Here is a 21,966-nt window from a genome sequence, read left to right on the forward strand (position 1 = left end):
GAACTAGCCCCAGGACTGTTTTGTATCCCATCAAATAGCACTTTTATAAGAGATAGATATAGGGTGCTGTGTAAGGTATAAGCTGAATTGCACCCACTCAAGGTCAGAGTGGCCAGTGAGGAATATAACATGCATTGGATGTATGGCTGAGCAATTTCATTTAACACCCCTTGTGTCACGTGCACCTCTTATACAATGCATACTCCTTGTAACGTGCAGGGGGGTAAAGCAAAGAATAATATTTAGTAGGATCAAGAATACTTTCAAATGTATCTATATATACTATAATGTCAATGTTTCAATTATGCATAGATTGTACAAACTGTAATCTAGTTAGAAAGAGTTTTTTTTTTTTTTTTTTTAATAAAGGCTCAGTTTTAACTTCAGCTTTTGCCGACAGCTGCAAGAAAAATGGGTTAGTATCCATGCAGTTTGCAACTTTTTGTTTGACATTTGTATGTGTATGCAGTAACTCATATCCTAAATTGTTTTAAATATACTACACATCAGACAGCCCAGATTAGAGAACAAACACATGTGTAAAAATACTGTAGACCTGTACATAATTAAAAAACAGAATTGTACTGTATCATGAGACAGATCACAATTTCAAATTTGGAAACTGCCTTTAAATATGTACAGCGGACTGATAGAAACAAGTTCAGAACATGCTGATACAACACCAGATTGCAGCAACAGAACATATGCTGTTCCTGGTTGGTGACAAATGAAGTAGGAGTGAGGAATCCCTGTGTTCCCTGGGCAAATGTAAAGCTCCCTTATTCACCTGAGAATTGTGCTGAGGGTTTCTTTAAATCAGAAGATGCTGAATAAGCGAGTGTAGGGAGTTATCCTGCCAAAACAAGTCTGCTGCAATGCCAGTGATAATGCTTTGGTGTTACAAATAATGGGTTTCTTTTGTAAGTGTTCCAAAACTACAATATTTATCAGGACTTTACCAGGTTTACAGATTTGTAAACTTAAACTTAAAAGTTTACTGAACAGTTTTTAAAGAAACCAATAAAAAAAGTTCAAGTTAATCCCATATATATATATATATATATATATATATATATATATATATATATATATATATATATATATATATATATATACAGACTTGCTCAAATTTGTTGGTACCCCTCCACAAAAAACGAAGAATGCACAATTTTCTCTGAAATAACTTGAAACTGACAAAAGTAATTGGCATCCACCATTGTTTATTCCATATTTAATAGAAATCAGACTTTGCTTTTGATTTTTTATTCAACATAATATTGTAAATAAGAAAACAAATGAAAATGGCATGGACAAAAATGATGGGACCGCTAACCTAATATTTTGTTGCACAACCTTGAGAGGCAATCACTGCAATCAAATGTTTTCTGTAGCTCTCAATGAGACTTCTGCATCCTGTTAACAGGTAGTTTGGCCCACTCTTCCTGAGCAATCTGCTCCAGCTGTCTCAGGTTTGATGGGTGCCTTCTCCAGACTGCAAGTTTCAGCTCTTTCCATAGATGTTTGATAGGATTCAGATCAGGACTCATAGAAGGCCACTTCAGAATAGTCCAATGTTTTGTTCTTATCCATTCTTGGGTGCTTTTAGCTGTGTGTTTTGGGTCATTATCCTGTTGGAGGACCCATGACCTGCGACTGAGACAGAGCTTTCTGACACTGGGCAGTACGTTTCGCTCCAGAATGCCTTGATAGTCTTGAGATTTCATTGTGCCCTGCACAGATTCAAGGCACCCTGTGCCAGGCGCAGCAAAGCAGCCCCAAAACATAACCGAGCCTCCTCCATGTTTCACTGTAGGTATGGTGTTCTTTTCTTTGAAAGCTTCATTTTTTCGTCTGTGAACATAGAGCTGATGTGACTTGCCAAAAAACTCCAGTTTTGACTCATCTGTCCAAAGGACATTCTCCCAGAAGGATTGTGGCTTGTCAAAATGCATTTTAGCAAATTCCAGTCTGGCTTTTTTATGTTTTTCTTTCAAAAGTGGAGCCCTCCTGGGTCTTCTTCCATGGAGCCCACTTTCGCTCAAAAAGCGACGGATGGTGCGATCAGAAACTGACGTACCTTCACCTTGGAGTTCAGCTTGTATCTCTTTGGCAGTTATCCATGGTTCTTTTTCTACCATTCGCACTATCCTTCTGTTCAATCTGGGGTCGAATTTCCTCTTGCGGCCGTGCCCAGGGAGGCTGGCTACAGTTCCATGGACCTTAAACTTCTTAATAATATTTGCAACTGTTGTCACAGGAACATCAAGCTGCTTGGAGATGGTCTTGTAGCCTTTACCTTTACCATGCTTGTCTATTATTTTCTTTCTGATCTCCTCAGACAACTCTCTCCTTTGCTTTCTCTGGTCCATGTTCAGTGTGGTGCACACAATGATACCAAACAGCACAGTGACTACTTTTCTCCATTTAAATAGGCTGAATGACTGATTACAAGATTGGAGACATGTGTGATACTAATTAAAGAAACTAATTAGTTTGAAATATCACTATAATCCAATTATTTATTATCTTTTCTAAGGGGTACCAACAAATGTGTCCAGGCCATTTTAGAATATCTTTGTAGAATAAGCAATAATTCATCTCTTTTCACAGCTTCTTTGCTTTATTCTATGACATACCAAAGGCATGCAAGTATACATGATAAAATAGCTTTTAATTTCATCACTTTTCAGGAGGAATGAAGCATTATTTCAATGAGCTGTAAGGGTACCAACAAATTTGAGCACGTCTGTATATATATATATATATATATTCTTTTATGCACTGTATCTAACTCAATTATATGCAAATTACTACATGTATATTTTAATACCAGTGAATATGTATTAGCTATTCCGGGAGATGGGATCAATAGATGAGGAGTGTATTTGCAGTGAGAAGTCAATTCCTTTCAATCCAGGAGGCTGCTATTGCTAGCTGTATCAACAAAATATGTAATCAAGGGTCACAGGAACAGATGGTTCACGAAATACATTTATCAATAAATAGTTTATACTGGATTCAGTCAGCATGTGCTTACTTTGTATGAAAACTTAATGGGACTGTTCCTAATTACTTCTGAAATATGTTTGTAATTTCTGGAACTTGTAGTTGCTTTCTGTTTTTTACCCATACAATAGATTGAGAGCAGTTATTGGGGTTAATAAAAGATGTTTGATATCATAACATTTTTGGGTCCAAAATACTATGTTAGGTACAGCATCTTCCATCCTTGCGCATGCACCAGGTGGCGCTGTGCTGTAGGTGAGGAACCTACCTCACTCACACTGCTCCCACAGCATCCATTACTTTACTCTCCTTGCAGAGTCTATAGAGCAAGGACTGCAGACTTCACAGACAATTTATCTAATTTTTAAAAGTAACAAGTCAATTACCAATGAATGTAATAAAACATGTTATAGATTTAAAAACATGAATAGCACAGCAGAACAGTTTTTTTTTTCTATGAATCAGTTATGAAAGATTTTAATGCATTTGATTTACACAGCACGAGCCACCACCCCCGCTCTCCATTTCCCCTCCAGAAGGGTACATATTAAAGGTCATTAGTTTTCATCTAATCTAGCATTGGCATAAACAACAGTGATAAACTCAGTGTTAAAAAAACGGGTAACACTGATAAATTAAAGCACCAAGTCCTGTAATCAACAAATGAATAGCAGAGCAGAACAGAAAGAACAGTTTACAGTATGCATAATATCGTGTGGAGTAGTGGTTAGGGCTCTGGACTCTTGACCAGAGGGTTGTGGGTTCAATCCCCAGTGGGGGACACTGCTGTTGTACCCTTGAGCAAGGTACTTTACCTAGATTGCTCCAGTAAAAACCCAACTGTATAAATGGGTAATTGTATGTAAAAATAATGTGAAATAATGTATAATGTGATATCTTGTAACAATTGTAAGTTGCCCTGGATAAGGGCGTCTGCTAAGAAATAAATAAAACTGAAATGTTTAACTTAACTGGATACTGAAGATATGATCAAAATGGTTGTCTGCTACAACTATCTACCTCACTAAACTGAATTACAAATGCATTCCAATTCATTTGTATTTCTAACATTGGAAATAGTCAGAGGTTTGTCATTTGTGGCTAGTCAAACTCAATCACATGTGTCTGGATTAAAAAGTAATAATGATTCAATTTAACTTTCTTCTTGTTCAATGTAATGGTGCTTTCCCATTCCCTACAATTACCACTTTCAAAGAAGAACAATGTGTGTCACCATCTTGTGTCGGCAAATATCTAATAACCCACTGTGTGACACCTCCAAGATTCTCACACTGATCCCTGCCTATTCAGTGTGGTGCCATCTGATTCTGCTGTACAGCCTTCGGATTTAAAGTGTTTCAGACACGATACACATACGGCATCGAAAGCAGGTGTTAAACAGCTGGGTGAAAGTTAACAGCTGGATGCATTATAGAGCACAATGTTCTTTTGGCAACCCATTACACGTTATTACTGATAACTGTTATGGGTTTTTGGAGTTTGATTACTATGTATCTACCATGCTTTACCATGATTACCCTAAATAAAACCTTTAGCATACCACAACCTTACCAGCAGTGACAACACAACAGATTTGGAACACATGTTACACAGTGGTCCTGTTTTGGTAGCATACTATGGTACTGCAATATATTAGAAGCATATTGGACCATCAATAAGCAATCAAAATAGGCTGATATTAACTGAAGGACAGGCATCTATTCTCTTTGAGATTTGAGAACTAAAATAATGTTTTTGGGCATAATTTACAGCCACTGCGTAATGTAATGCCCTTCAGCAGGATCTTCATTCACATTAAGGTGATTTATTTGTCTTCCCTGAATGTCCAACCTTGAACATAATGTTGAAAACAAAATCCAGCATAAAAGCAACCGATGCAATGCTTCACATCATTTGCAATGCATTGTAACTTGTCTTACTTGATTGCATTATACATTGAGTGCACATGCCTTCGTCCTGCAAAGTGGTGCCCTGCACAAAGACATATTTCCATTCCTTGATAAAGATTATGCAATAAATCATCTTTATTTGTACTGGATGAGGACAGAACAGATTGTCGCGTTCTGAAAGGGTGAGGTCATCGGAAGTAATTAAGATTGCAAACTCATTTTCTTTATTCCTCAGCTTTACGGGAAGCAGTTTGATAAACTGTGCACAAGGTTAAAATCTCGATTAGTATTACTTAACCAAAACTCATCACTTGAAATAACAGACCATCTGTGGGATCTATTGTGTTCTCTGGCACATTGAGCTTTGAAAGAGAACAATAATTAACAAACAAATGAGCATGGCTGTGACTAGAGATGACAACTGGGTTGGAGCTAAGGAATCCTAGGGTTCTTGAATCAGCTACTCAACCCTTAAAATATTTTAAATGCATGATACCGTCCAGTAAGAGACACTTCAAGTGTTTGTAGCAGATAAAATAATTCTATAAACCTTGCCTGTGTCTTGTGATTCCATTAGCTGTGCCGTGAAAAAGTATTTGCCCCGTCTGATTTTCTGCATTTTTGCATATTTTTGACACTGAATGTTATCAGATCTTCAACCAAAACCTAATATTAGATAAAAGGGACCCTGAGTGAACAAATAACACAAACATTTGATACATATTTCATTTATTTATTAAAGAAAGTTATGCAACACCCAATGCCCCCGTGTGAAAAAGTAATCGCCCCTTTAGACCACCTTAAGCAGCAATAACTGCAACCAAATGCTTCCTGTAGTTATGGATTAGTCTCTCACAGTGCCGTGGAGGAATTTTGACCGACTCCTCCATGCAGAACTGCTTCAACTCTGTGACATTTGTGGGTTTTCGAGCATGAACTTAAGTTTTTTGATGTGGAATTAATTTAATTTATTTTTATATAAGCTGCGGCCCCCAAAAAGAAATACAAACAAATTATAATAATAACTCTTCTAAGTTAGCTGTAAAAAATGCAGAATTTTAAATCAAAAATCCGATTTTAAATATCTATACCGACCGTTGGAGACACAAGACTTTGTCCAAACACAAAGCTAACAGAGTTTCAGCACTGAATTGTCAGCAATTATGCGGAGGTAGTGAAGACGAAGCAAAATATCACAAAGTACATTGCCAAATCTTATATGAAATGTTTTAACCTTTATATGACTGAATAAATACAAGTAAAAAATATAGTCAATCTATAAAAAATAGTCAAAAACTTCTGTATAGGGAAGGGGGGCCCATTTAGAAATTCTGCACCAGGGCCCGTTCTAACCTAGCTAAACCCCTGTCGCAGTTGGAATTTTAGACCCGAATAGCCACGTTTTCTTTGTTTTGACTCGGTACTCATAAAATAAATTATTGGATGGGACAAACAACATGACAACGAACGTGCTGCATATATTGCCTTTATTAAAGTATGCCAGATGCCCTTGGGTAAACGGGTTTTGGGGCTGTTTCTAATCGATTTCTACATCTGTATAACTTGGCAAAGCTTTGCCTTAACTTACAACCAATTCAGTGACCAACAGTTTCACAAATATGTAATTGTGACAAAGTGGCTGAGTGGGAGCAGGTGCAGGAGTGATGCAGTGCGTGAAAGAAGCAGACAGAGATAATTGTAATCCCGTTTGGAAATGTTTTATTTTGGAGATTTCAGGTCTGGCGACCAAACAATAATTCCCCAGCAATACACACCAATGTGTACAGCACGGGGTATATAACAAGAACAGACAGTCCCAAATAATAAACGATATCCGCCCTACAATAATACAGACACGGTCACCAGTCCTGGGTGCATGCAGTAGTGCTCGTGGTGGGTGATACAAGTTTATATTTGTGACAATGGTGCAGTGGTGTGCAGTTTAGTGCTGGCCCTTGGCAACAGCTCCGGAACTGTGTTAGCTGTCTAGTAACATACAAGACAAGACAAGACAAGACAAAAAAAAACACAACACTCACGGTTTTACTTTCAGTGGTTACTTTTACTGTCCTTCTCGGTTCTACTCACATTAAACCAAAGCGAAGGCACAGATAACGATTTTCCGTCCCCTTTCATGCTTTAACACATGACCCCTTGGTAAACGAGTGCAACCGCCTCTTCAATCTGCGGCTGCCACGTCGTTTCCCTTCCAGGTCATTGCGTTATTGCAACGGAGTCTCATCCCCTTCCAGGCTGGCCAACTTCCCATGAACCCTGGGAAATAACTGTCAGCGAAGGAACCTTCCAAGGAACTCTGTTCTCGCTACTTAGCACCCTCACAGGTCGGGAGGGGCATTTACAACCAAGAATCATTGTATTTCTGTCACAGTAATATATAGAAAAACACTTTGAAAAATGTAAAGCTTTGTGAACTGGGCCCCCTGGATTAGCACACGATACTACAAACCTTCACAATCTGTAGTTATAAATAATTTGTCCTTCTTCAGATAAATAAGCAATGACTTCATTTCTGCTTTTTCGATGCTGGCAGTCAGTTAAGTAAATGTGGTAATTTGTTTCCGACCACCTACGGCTAAATAAGCTGAAACCTATACAGTATCCCACAATCCTTCTCCAGCCTTGGTACCCTGATATTTAGTGTTGAATGAACAATTTCCAGTTTCTTTAGCACAGACTGTTTTAAATATTGATGGTCCCAGCTTCCTTAGAGTTATGTAAATTCTTTACTGATGTCAAAACCCTGCCTATTGCGGCTGTAGTGATAAATATAACTGGTCCTGTGTTGTGTGCAGTATAAAGAAATAGTGAGTTATGAAATGTGTGTGCTAGGGGCTGTGGCAATGCCTATGGTTAATTCACTAGACTATCAGGTGTTGTGAACCAAGGTCCCAGTCTGGCTCAAGTCACAACAACTAAATTAAGTCTTAAACCATATGACACATTTGTCACAATTCGGCACAACTGGCACCCTTGCAGAGCTGTGTGGGTAAGAGTTCATAGCTGTTGCTTCACTGTAGCCAGTAACACTGTACCTCACCTTTCAAGACCACTTTTACAATTAAAAAGAAAAAAGCCCTGCACATAAACAATACTAGACAGGGCATGAATCCATAGATGTAATGCCAGTAAGGGAGTAAAGTTATTCTACACTCAACACAGGTCAGGAGAAGAACAGGAAGTGTTAGGAACAGGCACCTGAAAACTGAGCTTGTCTGGGTGCCGCATAGCAGGATATTAATTTCTGGAATTTGAATACCTTCACAGTTTTCTCAAAAGCAGAGCTTATGTATCCTGGGTAATTGTTTTTTGCCCCAGCTGTGTGCAGTTTATGTGGCTCTGTTACTGATTCCAGAAAGATTGTAAGAAATGCGAAACTTGTTCCAGATGGCATTTCGCTTCTTTTGCAAATGGATAAATGATTACTTGAGTTGAAACTTAGATTTTTGTCCCTGAACTAAAATATTTGAGGTATTTTCAGACAACCTCTTATGACTTGTTTAACGTATGTATTGTTTTTTAACCTGATTACATTTTGCACTCTTAAATACATTTCCTACTGCATCCCACTTCTTTGGAAGCACCAAGTCTTTCAAAACAACACTCACTGTGTTTGTATAATCATGTGATCCCCCATGATTCCATCAACCAGGACAGTATAAAGACAAAGCAATGCACAAGATCAATACAGTGACATTACAGCCACTGTGCATGACGTGGTGCATCCCTATGGTAAAAATGCTGCATGCCCTATAAAGTTAATAATGTATTAGCTTTAGAGTACCTTGAAATAATAGTACTAAACTTGAATTGGGTTTCCACTGCTTTTGTGTCTAAATGATTAAAAAGTTACAGGATCAGCTTTTCCATAAACCTAGATTAGGTCACAGGTTTTGCCATATACATTAATTCCACAGATTCTAAAGATTACATATTAAAAAGGATAATATAAAATGGATTGGGTGAAAAGATCACTCTGATTGGTTGACCAGCATTCCAAGCATTTCTGCTGTTCTACAACAGCACACTGGTTGGATCTCTTTAGCTTCTTCACCAAGCTTTTACTTTCTCATTTTACTTTTGGTTTTAATTCCTGAGTGGTACAATGGTCCATTTTGTACTCACAATATTGGCATGTCTTATTGCTTAAGTGTAGTATTGTCAGGAATCCATAACATGCACTTCACTTTCTTTAAAGCAGATTGTAAATGTAACCAGCCACAGATTTGCATTGGCAAATATATGGGACTAAATTGGAATAGAACAAAGGAGATGCTGCTGAAACTGATAGTCTCTTGCCAAAGGACTGAGAGATGAAATTGCCATTGATGCTTCCCTTCTCTCTCAACTTGCAAGATCCTCCTTTCAACTCGATTCGCTAGAGCATCAGCAGCTTTACTGCATATCTACACCGTGCTTTTGTTAATCGACCAGGGAAAGTCACTGGCCAAGTCTCATGTTTGTCATGTTGTCAGATGTACAATTAATCTATTGTCACTTCTCAATGCAATTCTTCATAAGATTTAGAAGGCCATAAAACATTTAATGTGGTTTGGGAAAGGAAATAGATTTTGTTTGTTATTAACTATTAACCATTACCATCTGATGCATGTGCTGGGACGGCAGATTAGACATCATTGTTACTGCAGAAACAAACAGTTAGACTCCAGCGTAATTAGGCATGCCATTTTGCTGATGATGCCTTATCTGTAAATGTTTTTTTTGTAGGTTTGTTTTTTTTTTAACATCATGGCACATACCTACTTTTACAAAAAAATGTTTTAAATTGCCATTTGGAAAAAAAGAACCCCATTAAAATTGGACCCATTATCTTTACTCCATAGACCCTGCAGTATCCTTGTTGACTGCCAGCCCAATGAGACAGCGCTCTCACATTGGAATGAGCCCCCTGCCGTGGGCCTGCAGCAGCTCACAGGCTCTCTCTGGGGAAGCGTATTAATGGAAGCAGCCATTCAAGAGGCCCAGGGGTCACTGTATTGCTTTTTAAATGGTGTATGGTTCTTTTTCTATTTATTACCTAGGTGTCAAAAACCTCAGTAGGAAGCAAATCGGCCTCTGGGCCACAAGTTCACAGGCTGAAATCCATTATAAGGGAAATCGCATTCTAACCAGAAACAACAACAACAACAAGGCTATGTGTGTGAGGGCTCTGATGTGCTGGTGGCACCCATAGTTATTACATACACCATTCATACTTAGCAAGTGGTTCCCTCTGGATTGCCAATGAAGCAAAGCGAATCACTGAACCAACTATGTTACCCACTGTACTGCAGGTAACTAATGCTAGTGAGTTAATTCTAGTGATCCAGTACTATGCAGTGCACTCCTCAAGTGTTGAAAGGGTGCCAATAATTCCTTTTAGCAGTTAACCATTTTCCGCTCATAGAAATTTGATTTGAATGATTATTTTCTATGAAGGGAAGATTGTCAAGTACAGTACTGTAATCCTTAATTAACAGTAAACTATCATTATAACCCATCTGCCTCCCTCATCTCTCCTTCATTGCAGGCATCATCAATTCATATATTTGTCATTCACTTTAGTTGTTATTCAGAAATTCTGAATATCAATTATTTCAATAACCACACATCTTTGAGTGACATTTCAACCCCCCCTGGAGAGCAGTTCTCTCCATTTAATACCAGATCTGCTAGGTAGCCTCAAGACTGTGGGCCAATTGGGAGCAGCAACATGCAAGTTGCAGTTAATAATAAAAGAGCACATAGACCATTGACCTCAGTCAATGTGTAATTTTGTCTGCTTTGGCCATTCTGTATTGTATTATTTTCAGCAGGCAGCAATCTGGCTGTAGGTCACTGCAACTTCAAAGAATGTTCATATTGAATGTGACCTGGTTAGGATAGGAGCAGGCTAGGCCTCTATTTTATTAACATCAGATGTAATGCTTACAATCCTACAGTATCCTTGAAACTAAAAGAGGGTAAGTATGGATTAACTGTAACATAGTCCCTAAACTGCTGCACATACAGTGCATTTACTACACTGCTAAAACACACAGTACAGAGCTCAGGAGTGTCGAGATGATCCCAGTGGTTATTTCTTCACTACACGAGTCGGAGTCACTGGTAGGCCGGGACTTCGGGAGCAACAGCAATTGGTTAGTTTAGGTGATGTTGATCCTAACCAAGTATAGAGAGGGTTGTTGTAGTGTAGTAGGTTCCTGGAGCGGGACGTCTCGTTTAGTGAGACTAGCACTATTTTTAGCTTTGTTTTCTTTTGTTTTCTTTATTAAATCTGGTGCTAGGATTACCACTGTTGGTACCCTAACGTCAGCCTGTGTTGTTATTAAATCTGCACGCCTGTGCGGTGTGTCAACATCCAATTGCCTCATTATTATCCAGTGATGACCCTCACACGTAACAAATCCCTGTTACAGGGCACTAAATCTAAAGTAAAATTAAATGAAAAGTAAATAAACATCAACTATCTCTATGCAGTTTCTGCAGCTGGTGGCTCTTAATCTTCATATAGTAATAATTTCATCTTAATAAAAGAGTAATCTTTTCTAGTCGTGTACAAACTAAAATTTATCTTAAGAAATATAATATATAAAATAATATATAAAATATAATAACAATTATTTAATTTGATCCTTTTAGTAACACAACAACAGCCTACAGTATATACTGTAATATAAGGAAGCATGGGAGGGAGGTGGAGACACAGTGTGCTACTACAACTACTGTTTGTATAAAAATGGAGGTCTGGAATTTCAGAGTACCTTATTGCAATGCTTTCCATTATATAACGGAAAAATGTATTCTGCTTATGTAGACATACATCTTTCATGTTTTAAATGAATATATGATTATACCAAAACTACTGGAGCCATTGCTGAGTACCAAAGATGCTAAGAACCTTCTTTAGAAGGCTTACAAAACTGGTTAGTTGGCATTTGCTCTGGTGTATTTCAAGCAGACTTTGGGAAATAGAAAGGATGTCCAAAGATGACCTCTGACCAGGGGCTGTAAATCAAGCTGCTTTTGCATGGTGGAATGATAGCTCTGTAGACAGATGTATTTGCCCTTTGCCTGCTGTACCCTTAAACACTAAAACTGCTTGAGTTACAACATTCTTCTATGGATTTGTAACACTATTAGCTTCACTTGTTTAGTTTCTTCAGAGTAGAATATATGTAGATGATTTCCAATCATAATAATAATAATAATAATAATTACAGTAGACACATGTATATATACTGTATACATTAAGGATGTCATTCCATTGAGGTGTTTTGGTCACATGACTAGTTTTCATCACTAGATTCCCTAAATCCAACTAATGTATTGGCGTGTATATATATATATATATATATATATATATATATATATATATATATATATATATATATATATACACACAGTATATATATACAGTATATATATATACACACAGTGCATGCCCCAAACACAACAACAGGGAAATATGCCGACTTTTAAAACATTTTTTAATGTTTGAAACCTTACTGGCTTAGTAATTTAGACCCAGTCTTTTTATATGCAAAAATCTTGCTAGTCTGGTGCACACATGAGCAGACTGAAGCAGGACCACAGCAAAACAAGAGGTTGGCGACTTTTATGGGTTAAGCATGTGTTTTATTAGGTGAGGTTTTTGAAAGAAGAATAGTAGTTTTGAGATATCAAGCAAATTGAATACGAGATCTGCCATAACAGTTAGCCTACCTCCAAAGGGAACTTTCCAGAACCTTTGCAGTGTCTGCATGGTAGTACTTGGTCAGGATCAATATAATCTGTAATAAACAAAGGAGGGTGGGGGGGGAGTTAGGTGCTGATGACTCAAACCACACAATGACACACAAAAAGAAACAGTTTTCGAATTTCAGTGATATAGTAATTGGGTTTAAGAAATTCCCTCCATATGATTGGGGGCCAAATGACCCACAGTGTATCCCTATTAAATTATGAAGTTCTTCTATTGCAAGTAAGGATCATTTTAACAATAACCACACAGTAAACATCAAAGCATTCTTTATTCACCACATTTCCACTCTAAATCATGTTACTATAAGTACAGTAATCTGTGACTTGATGGACTAATAATGTATATTCAGATGCATTTCTAAAATGATATGCTTTTAAAAGCCAAGACTTATTGGTGATTTTCAGCATTGTTCATAGTTCTGGAAAAACAAGATGAATGCCAATCCTGTAGATATATTTCTTTTGACTAGATTTTGAGCCAACACATACTCATACGCAGAAAAAGTTCATATTTGTATTTAATCACTGTGATTTTCAGGTGGCTAATGAAAATGTGCACCCTTTTACACACTGTAGAATAATTTCTGAATGTACTGAATATATAGGTTGAGCATTATAGGCAAAGTACACACTATACTTGGATAAAACAGTATCAGTTTAGTTCAGATGGCTACTGGTGGTATTGGTATCATAAATGCATGTACAGTAACAGCACTCTAGACTACAGTGCATTGATAACCACTAATAAAAAATGGGATTGTTTAAATGGTAACTACTGGAGCAATGAGTGTGAAATTACATAGAAATGGTCTGTATAGCAGTTACAATAATTTGGTTACCATGTAATTACACATACATTGCTATTCATGCCCTGTAGGGGTGGGCACTAATATCGATATTTTGATATGATATCAAACAATAATAATTTCCATATGGCTATATCGTGGGATAAACAGCACACATTAAAGTATTATTTAACCATTTTATTCCATTGATTGGCATTTTTCTTTTTCTAAGAAACCGAGTACCAATTGTATTTGAAACATTCAATAGCTACAAATCAAGAAAAACAACGCATCCATAACCTGTGTACCCTCTCTCGTGTGCACTAGTCCGTTTCTTCACCTGTTTCCTCTCACCAGCCAATCGCTCACCGGAAACTATATCCTGTTTTCAAAAAGTGTGCGCATCAACTAATTAAAAAACAGGACCGTCTTTTTTAAAATGGATACACACCTAAAAACTTAACACAAAAAAGACATAACAGGAAAATCGACTCAAATAATTAATTATATATATATATATATATATATATATATATATATATATATATATATATATATATATATATATATAATTTCTTTCCTTTCAGAACGTGCTTTTAAGCACTATTGTGATTATTGTGAGATATGCGCATGCATCAGTGATTCATTGCATTTTGTCCATGTGATTTCTTACACTATTATTAATGTATTTTTAAAATGTGAACTTTCTGTATTATAAACAAGATGTACTTTTAAAACATCAAAACACATCTGAAAATAATGCAACATTCAGCATGACACCATACTTAATACTTTTTGAGGTGTCTGTCAGCATTATACGTGCTTGAAATTCCAGCACTGACCAGCTCAAGCTGGTCTAGATGGTCACCAGCTAATGTTGTGTTTTGGAACAACTTAAGCTGGTCGGACCAGCGTACCAGCTCCTACTGGTTTGACCAGCATCTACCAGCTCCTAGCTGGTCTGACCAGCATCTACCAGCTCCTAGCTGGTCTGACCAGCTTACCAGCTCCTGCTGGTCTGACCAGCGTCTCCCTGCTCCTAACTGGTCTGACCAGCATCTCCCAGCTCCTAGCTGGTCTGACCAGCATCTCCCCACTCCTAGCTGGTCTGACCAGCATCTCCCCACTCCTAGCTGGTCTGACTAGCATCTCCCAGCTGGTCTGGCATGGTTTTTGATATATTAAAGGAAGTTTAATGTCTGCGATATAGAATGTGATAATATTAGCAGGATATACAACTTGAAGCGAGAGAAAAATTCCCATTCAACAAATTAATGATTATTATTCCTCCAGACAGTAGTTTTATGTAATGTGATGTCTGTTCTTTATCATTTGGTATGTTATTTATTCTACATGAACTAATTTGCTTTCGTTTAAAAAAAAAGGCATGTCACAAAGTTAATTACTACGGATTATAGAGTTTGGTTTGCAATGATACCTGAGGCAAAGCTGACACTTTTAGAGCTTTCTAATACATGGTAATACCTGATGTGGATGGCCTTATTGCTTGTATACTTCAATATTCTACAGAGGACCCAATTGTAGTAATATTCAGAATACTGTGCTATGTTCTTAAAATATTTTTAAAGTAGTATTTCAAAAAAAGGGGAACAACGTTAGCATCCTTTCCTATATATATAATAATTCGACACCTTAATAACAGACCTTCAGAATACCATCAATATTTAAATCTTGTGAATTCTACATTAAAATAGCACAATTTATGGTGCTCCCGAGTGGCGCATCCAGTAAAGGCACTCCACATGGAGTGCAGGATGCGCCCTATAGCCTGGACGTCACCAGTTTGAGTCCAGGCTATTCCACAGCTCCCAGGCGCCTGCGGGCTTGCCTGTAAGCTGCCCAGAGCTGTGTTGTCCTCCAACGCCGTAGCTCTGAGCTGGCTGCATGGCGGGCCTACAGAGTGAAAAGAAGCGATCGGCTGATGGCATACGCTTCGGAGGACAGCGTGTGTTCGTGTTCGCCGCTCCTGAGTCAGCGCGGCGGTGGTAGCAGTGAGCTGAGCCGAAATACAATTGGGCATTTCAAATTGGGAAAAAAAACGGGGTAAAAATTAATTGCCGACTGCTAAATTTAAAAAAAAAAAAAAAAAAAAAAAAAAAAAAAAAACACACACACACACAATTTAAGAACAAATCACAACTACATATTGGTATAGGAATAAAAAAAAATACTATGAATAAACAATAAGAAACATCACAAGATCACAAACCAACACAGATCACATAAATAACATGCAAAACATCTTACTAGCAAAATAGAAATGTCATAAATATGGCTGTTGATAAAGTGATAACTGACATTTTTATTTCACATTTGGAGTGCTACAAATATCATTTTTAAACATGAGAAAGAACTGTAGGTTTTTTTTTTTAAATGTATCTTTTATATGTATTGACAAAGGGTTTAGGGATTAATGTGTGATACTTTTCATTTGCCTTTTTGTATTGTTTATTGATGTCCATAATTCTTTCTGTCATGTACCGGCTAACTTTGGAAAATCTGCTCTATAGTTCTGCCTCCTCCACATTCTTCTTTAGGAGCCATTCTCTGTAGCAGTCCATTACAAAAAAGGATATTACACCGTTTCTACTCAAGCAACACAACCTAACACAAAATACATTACTATTAATTAAGAATTTACATTTACTGAAATTATAGTTCATTATTTATAAGTAGTTAATAGAGAAGGTACACGCTTGTGAGTTGGTTAAAACTATCGTTTTAACTTTTGAGTATTGAGATGCAGAGATAACTAGCACAAAGGCTGTAGATTTCTTTGATTTGTGTCACCTGAGGTCTTGCTTTCATTTATTTTAAATAGGTGTTGTGATATGCAGAGTGAATTACAAAAACAAACCATCCAATAAGCATTCAAAGACAGAAATCTTCAATAATTTATTTTCAGGACACATGTTATTGTTATACAAAACTTTTTCAAAACTACTGGTGTGACACTATATACACTATATATATATATAGCCACTGCATACATTTCTACACAAATCAGTACTATATTAACCTTTTAATTCTTTATATTTATGAGGTGTTAAATGTTGTCTAACCACAGTGGTTGGACAACTCTTGCCTTCAAGACACCTCTCCTTCAGAGTGCTGGATCCCCAGATGCTTACTTGCCAGTTCTTTTACAAATAATCTTTCTATTGTGCATTGATTCTTTCCAATGTTCTTTCTTTATGTACACATTACCTCCAATCGGAACCTAAATGAAGAAATGACACCTACATTAGGGAAAATAACTTATCTTTGTACAGTTCTAGACAAAAGTTTGCACTCCTATCTTTTAGATTTCTTTAATTCAAGCTGATATTACCACTTGGGATTTCTGAGGGCCCCAGTGGTAAATTGATGTATGGTTGTCTAGTAAAGTGTAGGGATCCCAAACTGAGCCTTTGCACAGGGCCCACAAAAGGTAAACCCTGTCCTGAATGTTTGTTTTCAACACCTGTACTTTACAAACTTTTTAATTGCAAGATGAGATTTTCTGCCTTTCATTTTTAGTCTACACATTTTTCAGTTCCAGTCAATGGTAATGAGAAAGTGTATTCTGATAATCTGAATTAGATTACTTCTCTGTTTATTTTATGTAGTCTAATTTCTTTGTTGATCGTGGCTGGGGTTCATTATTAAATCATACTTTTTGGAAAATGTATAGTACCCTGCATATGCTGAGAACCACATTCAGCTAGCAAGATTCATTTTACCAGCTTAAAAAACAAACTGCAGATATTTCCATAGCTTTTGGGTGAAACAAAATGACTGTTCCCTTTCACTTGTAAAAAGTGTTTGTAAACAGGACACTGAGTATGTTTGCACAGCTTTGTTTTAATTATATTTCATTTTATTATGGGCCTGCATGTAAGTGACTGGATACTAAATAATACATACTTACCATCCTATCCTGAACAGCATGGAGTGTGGGTGCAGCCATCCCATCCTGAACAGCATGGAGTGTGGCAGCAGCCATCCCATCCTGAACAGCATGGAGTGTGGGTGCAGCCATCCCATCCTGAACAGCATGGAGTGTGGGTGCAGCCATCCCATCCTGAACAGCATGGAGTGTGGGTGCAGCCATCCCATCCTGAACAGCATGGAGTGTGGGTGCAGCCATCCCATCCTGAACAGCATGGAGTGTGGGTGCAGACATCCCATCCTGAACAGCATGGAGTGTGGGTGCAGCCATCCCATCCTGAACAGCATGGAGTGTGGGTGCAGCCATCCCATCCTGAACAGCATGGAGTGTGGCAGCAGCCATCCCATCCTGAACAGCATGGAGTGTGGGTGCAGCCATCCCATCCTGAACAGCATGGAGTGTGGGTGCAGCCATCCCATCCTGAACAGCATGGAGTGTGGGTGCAGCCATCCCATCCTGAACAGCATGGAGTGTGGGTGCAGCCATCCCATCCTGAACAGCATGGAGTGTGGGTGCAGCCATCCCATCCTGAACAGCATGGAGTGTGGGTGCAGCCATCCCATCCTGAACAGCATGGAGTGTGGGTGCAGCCATCCCATCCTGAACAGCATGGAGTGTGGGTGCAGCCATCCCATCCTGAACAGCATGGAGTGTGGGTGCAGCCATCCCATCCTGAACAGCATGGAGTGTGGGTGCAGCCATCCCATCCTGAACAGCATGGAGTGTGGGTGCAGCCATCCCATCCTGAACAGCATGGAGTGTGGGTGCAGCCATCCCATCCTGAACAGCATGGAGTGTGGGTGCAGCCATCCCATCCTGAACAGCATGGAGTGTGGGTGCAGCCATCCCATCCTGAACAGCATGGAGTGTGGGTGCAGCCATCCCATCCTGAACAGCATGGAGTGTGGGTGCAGCCATCCCATCCTGAACAGCATGGAGTGTGGGTGCAGCCATCCCATCCTGAACAGCATGGAGTGTGGGTGCAGCCATCCCATCCTGAACAGCATGGAGTGTGGGTGCAGCCATCCCATCCTGAACAGCATGGAGTGTGGCAGCAGCCATCCCATCCTGAACAGCATGGAGTGTGGGTGCAGCCATCCCATCCTGAACAGCATGGAGTGTGGGTGCAATATTAACATGCAATATTAAAGCACATTATTATTTTTCACAAACCAACATTTTAGAAAAGGGCACTAATTCTATATTACAAATAAATGGCAACATCAAATTTAGTTTTGATATGAGGCATTTCTGCAATGAGAAATTCAGCTTTTTGTATTTTTTTGTTTTTTTTCTTCCAAGAAATAATGTTGTTTCAGTTTCTCCACTTCCTCACTCACTTCTTTAATTTGAGCTGAGATTCAGTGTACATTTATGGGGGAATTATTTACCCATCCCTGCCAGGTATCATCTGAGAATTCAATATAATCCAGTATCCTCCTTTTCACCACTTTTGGTCTTGTTTTTGTTTTTTTAGGACTAAGCAGGCTGTTTTCTTTTGACTCTGCTATTTAAAAAAAATACATTTGTATGTATTAATTATTACCATTTACTTATGACTATTTATTAACTTAATAACAATAGGAAAAGGTATTACAAAACATGTTATAGATTCATTTTTAGAAAAACAGTTCAGTAATAAACACTAAACACATACATAACAGAAATACATGGTTCTTTTAAAGAAAATAATAATGATTTTGTAGCATAATAATATGCATTTATTTAAAGGAAAAAAACTTTGACCATGAGAGTGTTGCAAGAAAACACCAACAGTCAGGGACTAGTCCCAATGCAAAATATTGTCTTTTTCAAGTTTTTCATTTTAAGTAATTATTGGTGTACATGGGGGACACATAGATAATCCTTTACAACTGGTGAAAAACTAAAGAACTGAACTTACTGCATTTCTCATGCTGCTCCCTTGTCTCTTCTTCAATAGTAACTGTATCCATTCCTTCATCACATTCATTGTTTCAATTCAATAATTCAGGTTCATGAATTATTTCTTGAGTCTTTGCTAGCTCTTCAAATTCTTTTTTGATTCTAACAAGACAAATAGAAAACACTGGTACATTACAATAATTTAAAATAATGGCAAAAGCCAGTAATGTTCTTTCTAAAGGAGATGTGTACCACTGTACATTTTAAGAGTCTTGTACTGTGTAACTGCGCTTTAGTCGATGACCAGGATTCTGAGGCTTGAACAAGGTTGCAAAAATCGGTTCTGTCCTGGATGAAAAGAAGCCCAGCCACATATGCAATTTCGATTCACCAGATCCAATGTGTAAAGTGCTTAAATCACTCAACAGTAACTTATTTACTATTCAAACTATTTGCTAGAATAAGCAACAATAAAAAAGCAAAGCAAAGCAAAAATAGAACTTTCCAGGTATTCAATTAAAAAGCAAATGTTAAATGTAAGATTTAGTCTACTGTGTTTTGTAAGTCTTTCACTGAGAAAATCAGAACTTTCAAAGTCATAAATTTAACATTGTAATTTGGTTCGAAACTTTTTTTTTTTACGGGATAATAGACTGAGTTACAGTTTTTCTGAAGTACAACTTGTCATTACAGTAAACTTTAAAGTATTCTGTAAAATGACATTATTTTTCTTACGTTATTAAAGAATAAGTTTTTACTAGTACCTACCAATAATAAGCGCCAATGTTTATGGGATATAACGTAATTTTTACCCGATTAGTCAAATATTTTGGCCATAATTGTTTATGGAGTCACTGTACATAATGACCCACTTCTCTGGTTTACATATAGTAGGCTACTCACCTCTCATAAAAAGGATCTGTCCTTGACTTTCACCGTGTTCTTCCAAAGAATCCAGTACAATTTTTTAGGGACTGAAATGATCCCTGAAAGAGAAGATGACTGCCAAATTGAATACTTTTGGGATATGCCTGCTTGTCAGGTATTCGCTGAGCATTTTATATCAAAGCTGCCGATAGGCCCCTCCACGGAGTGATGTCCTCGGTCCCGCCTCACTGAGGTAATAAACTGTGAGATCTCAGCCTCTTTTGCATTGAACCCACGAATGCTAGTGATGCGACCCCACAAGGTTGCCGGTCATCCTCTCTTTCAGGGAACCTGGGTTACATCCATAATCTATTGCTCCCTTTCAATTTGAAGATGACTGCCAAATTGAATACTTTTGGGAAAGTATACCAGAGCCATCGTGAGGGAGAATAAGCGGACAGCATATGAGGGACATCTCGCTACCGCTATTTAGTGCTGGTGGTGTGAGTGTGTAACCTCAAGGACCCTAGTTAAAGGCATAGAGGGATCTACGACATTAAGTCGGTAGAACCTGGTAAACATATGTGGGTTAGTCCAGCTAGCTGCAGTACATATATCGGTCAACGAGGCACCTCTGAAGAGGGCCCATGACGTAGCCACACCTGTGGTTGAGTGCGCGGCCACCATCCCAGTTGGGGGTAGGCCGGGATTAGTATAGGCAGTCGAAACCGTGTCCACAATCCAATGGGACAGTCGCTGCTTCGAAAGGGCTTGACCACCGGTCCGTTCACCATGACAAACAAAGAGCTGGTCAGACTGACGCAGCGCTCTCGTTCTATTCACATAGCATCTCAATGCCCTACCTGGGCAGAGGGAATTTAATCTCCTCTGGATTCAAGTGAAACATTGTAATCTCAGGCTCCGAGACGAGCTCGGAGCTGGAGGCCGTTACCAGAGTCAGGTCTGTGTCCTGAGTCTCCGTTCCCAAGATGGACTCCTTATCCCAGGAAGCCACTAGGGAGAGCGCGTCCTTTTCCTCCTCACTCATCACCACCTCCTGTTGCTCAACCTCTGTAGCAACCACTGGCGAAGCTGGAGTATACTCTGGGGGGGGGGACCTGCTGCCTATAAGTGCTCGAGTATCTGGGCTATTTGGCCCTTTAACTTGGCAATATCCCTCACCTGGTCCACATTTCTAGCTCTCTTTCTGCCCCTCAAGGGAGATCTAGAGCGACTTGGAAGGTATGGAGGGGAGGCCTGGGATCCCGAGATCGACGACAGCTCTCTTAGGCTGGCTGCCAGATTCTCTCCCGAGAAAAGGTCTTTTTTGTAGGGTGCTCTCCTTGGACCCGGTGCAAAAAGAGCAGGACGACCAGTCTGCCAAGGCAGCAGAGGCATGCTCAATGCACAGGCACCTTGTACACAAAGTGTGTTTGTCCTACGGAGGCAGTTTCTGTCTGCAGGACGTGCACAGTTGGAAATTAGACATTTCAGTTGAGGTGTGTAGCTCTGGAACGTCGACAGAGCCGAAGCACTGAGGCGTCGAGGATGTATAACACCGAGACACCGAAAAAAACAACAGCGGTTTGAGAGTGCTGGTGAAACCTCTAGGCCCCGAGGGTGTCGAAGCACCGAGGCCATCGAGGCTCTGAGGCACCAAGGACCCGAGGGTACCGCGGGCGTCGAGGCCTAGACACTGGGGCACCGAAGCACTGAGCACCAAGTACTAAGGCCTGCGTTTCTGTGTCTGGGCTGCTTGCAGTTACACAACCAGGAACAG

The 21,966-nt window shown here is 38.9% G+C and overlaps 1 protein-coding gene across 2 annotated transcripts in view; it reads right to left on the minus strand.

The window, feature by feature from the left end:
* The window catches only part of LOC117408305 (VPS10 domain-containing receptor SorCS2-like), a 259,841-nt gene that overhangs the window by 165,658 nt on the left and 72,217 nt on the right, over nt 1–21,966 (minus strand). For both annotated transcript variants that reach the window (XM_034013192.3, XM_034013191.3), the window contains exon 2: nt 12,660–12,727. In XM_034013192.3, the coding sequence (XP_033869083.3) occupies nt 12,660–12,727 (68 nt within the window). The remainder of the gene's footprint in view (nt 1–12,659; nt 12,728–21,966) is intronic.

This window comes from Acipenser ruthenus, chromosome 2 (genome assembly GCF_902713425.1).
Source record: "Acipenser ruthenus chromosome 2, fAciRut3.2 maternal haplotype, whole genome shotgun sequence".
Lineage (NCBI taxonomy): Eukaryota > Metazoa > Chordata > Actinopteri > Acipenseriformes > Acipenseridae > Acipenser > Acipenser ruthenus.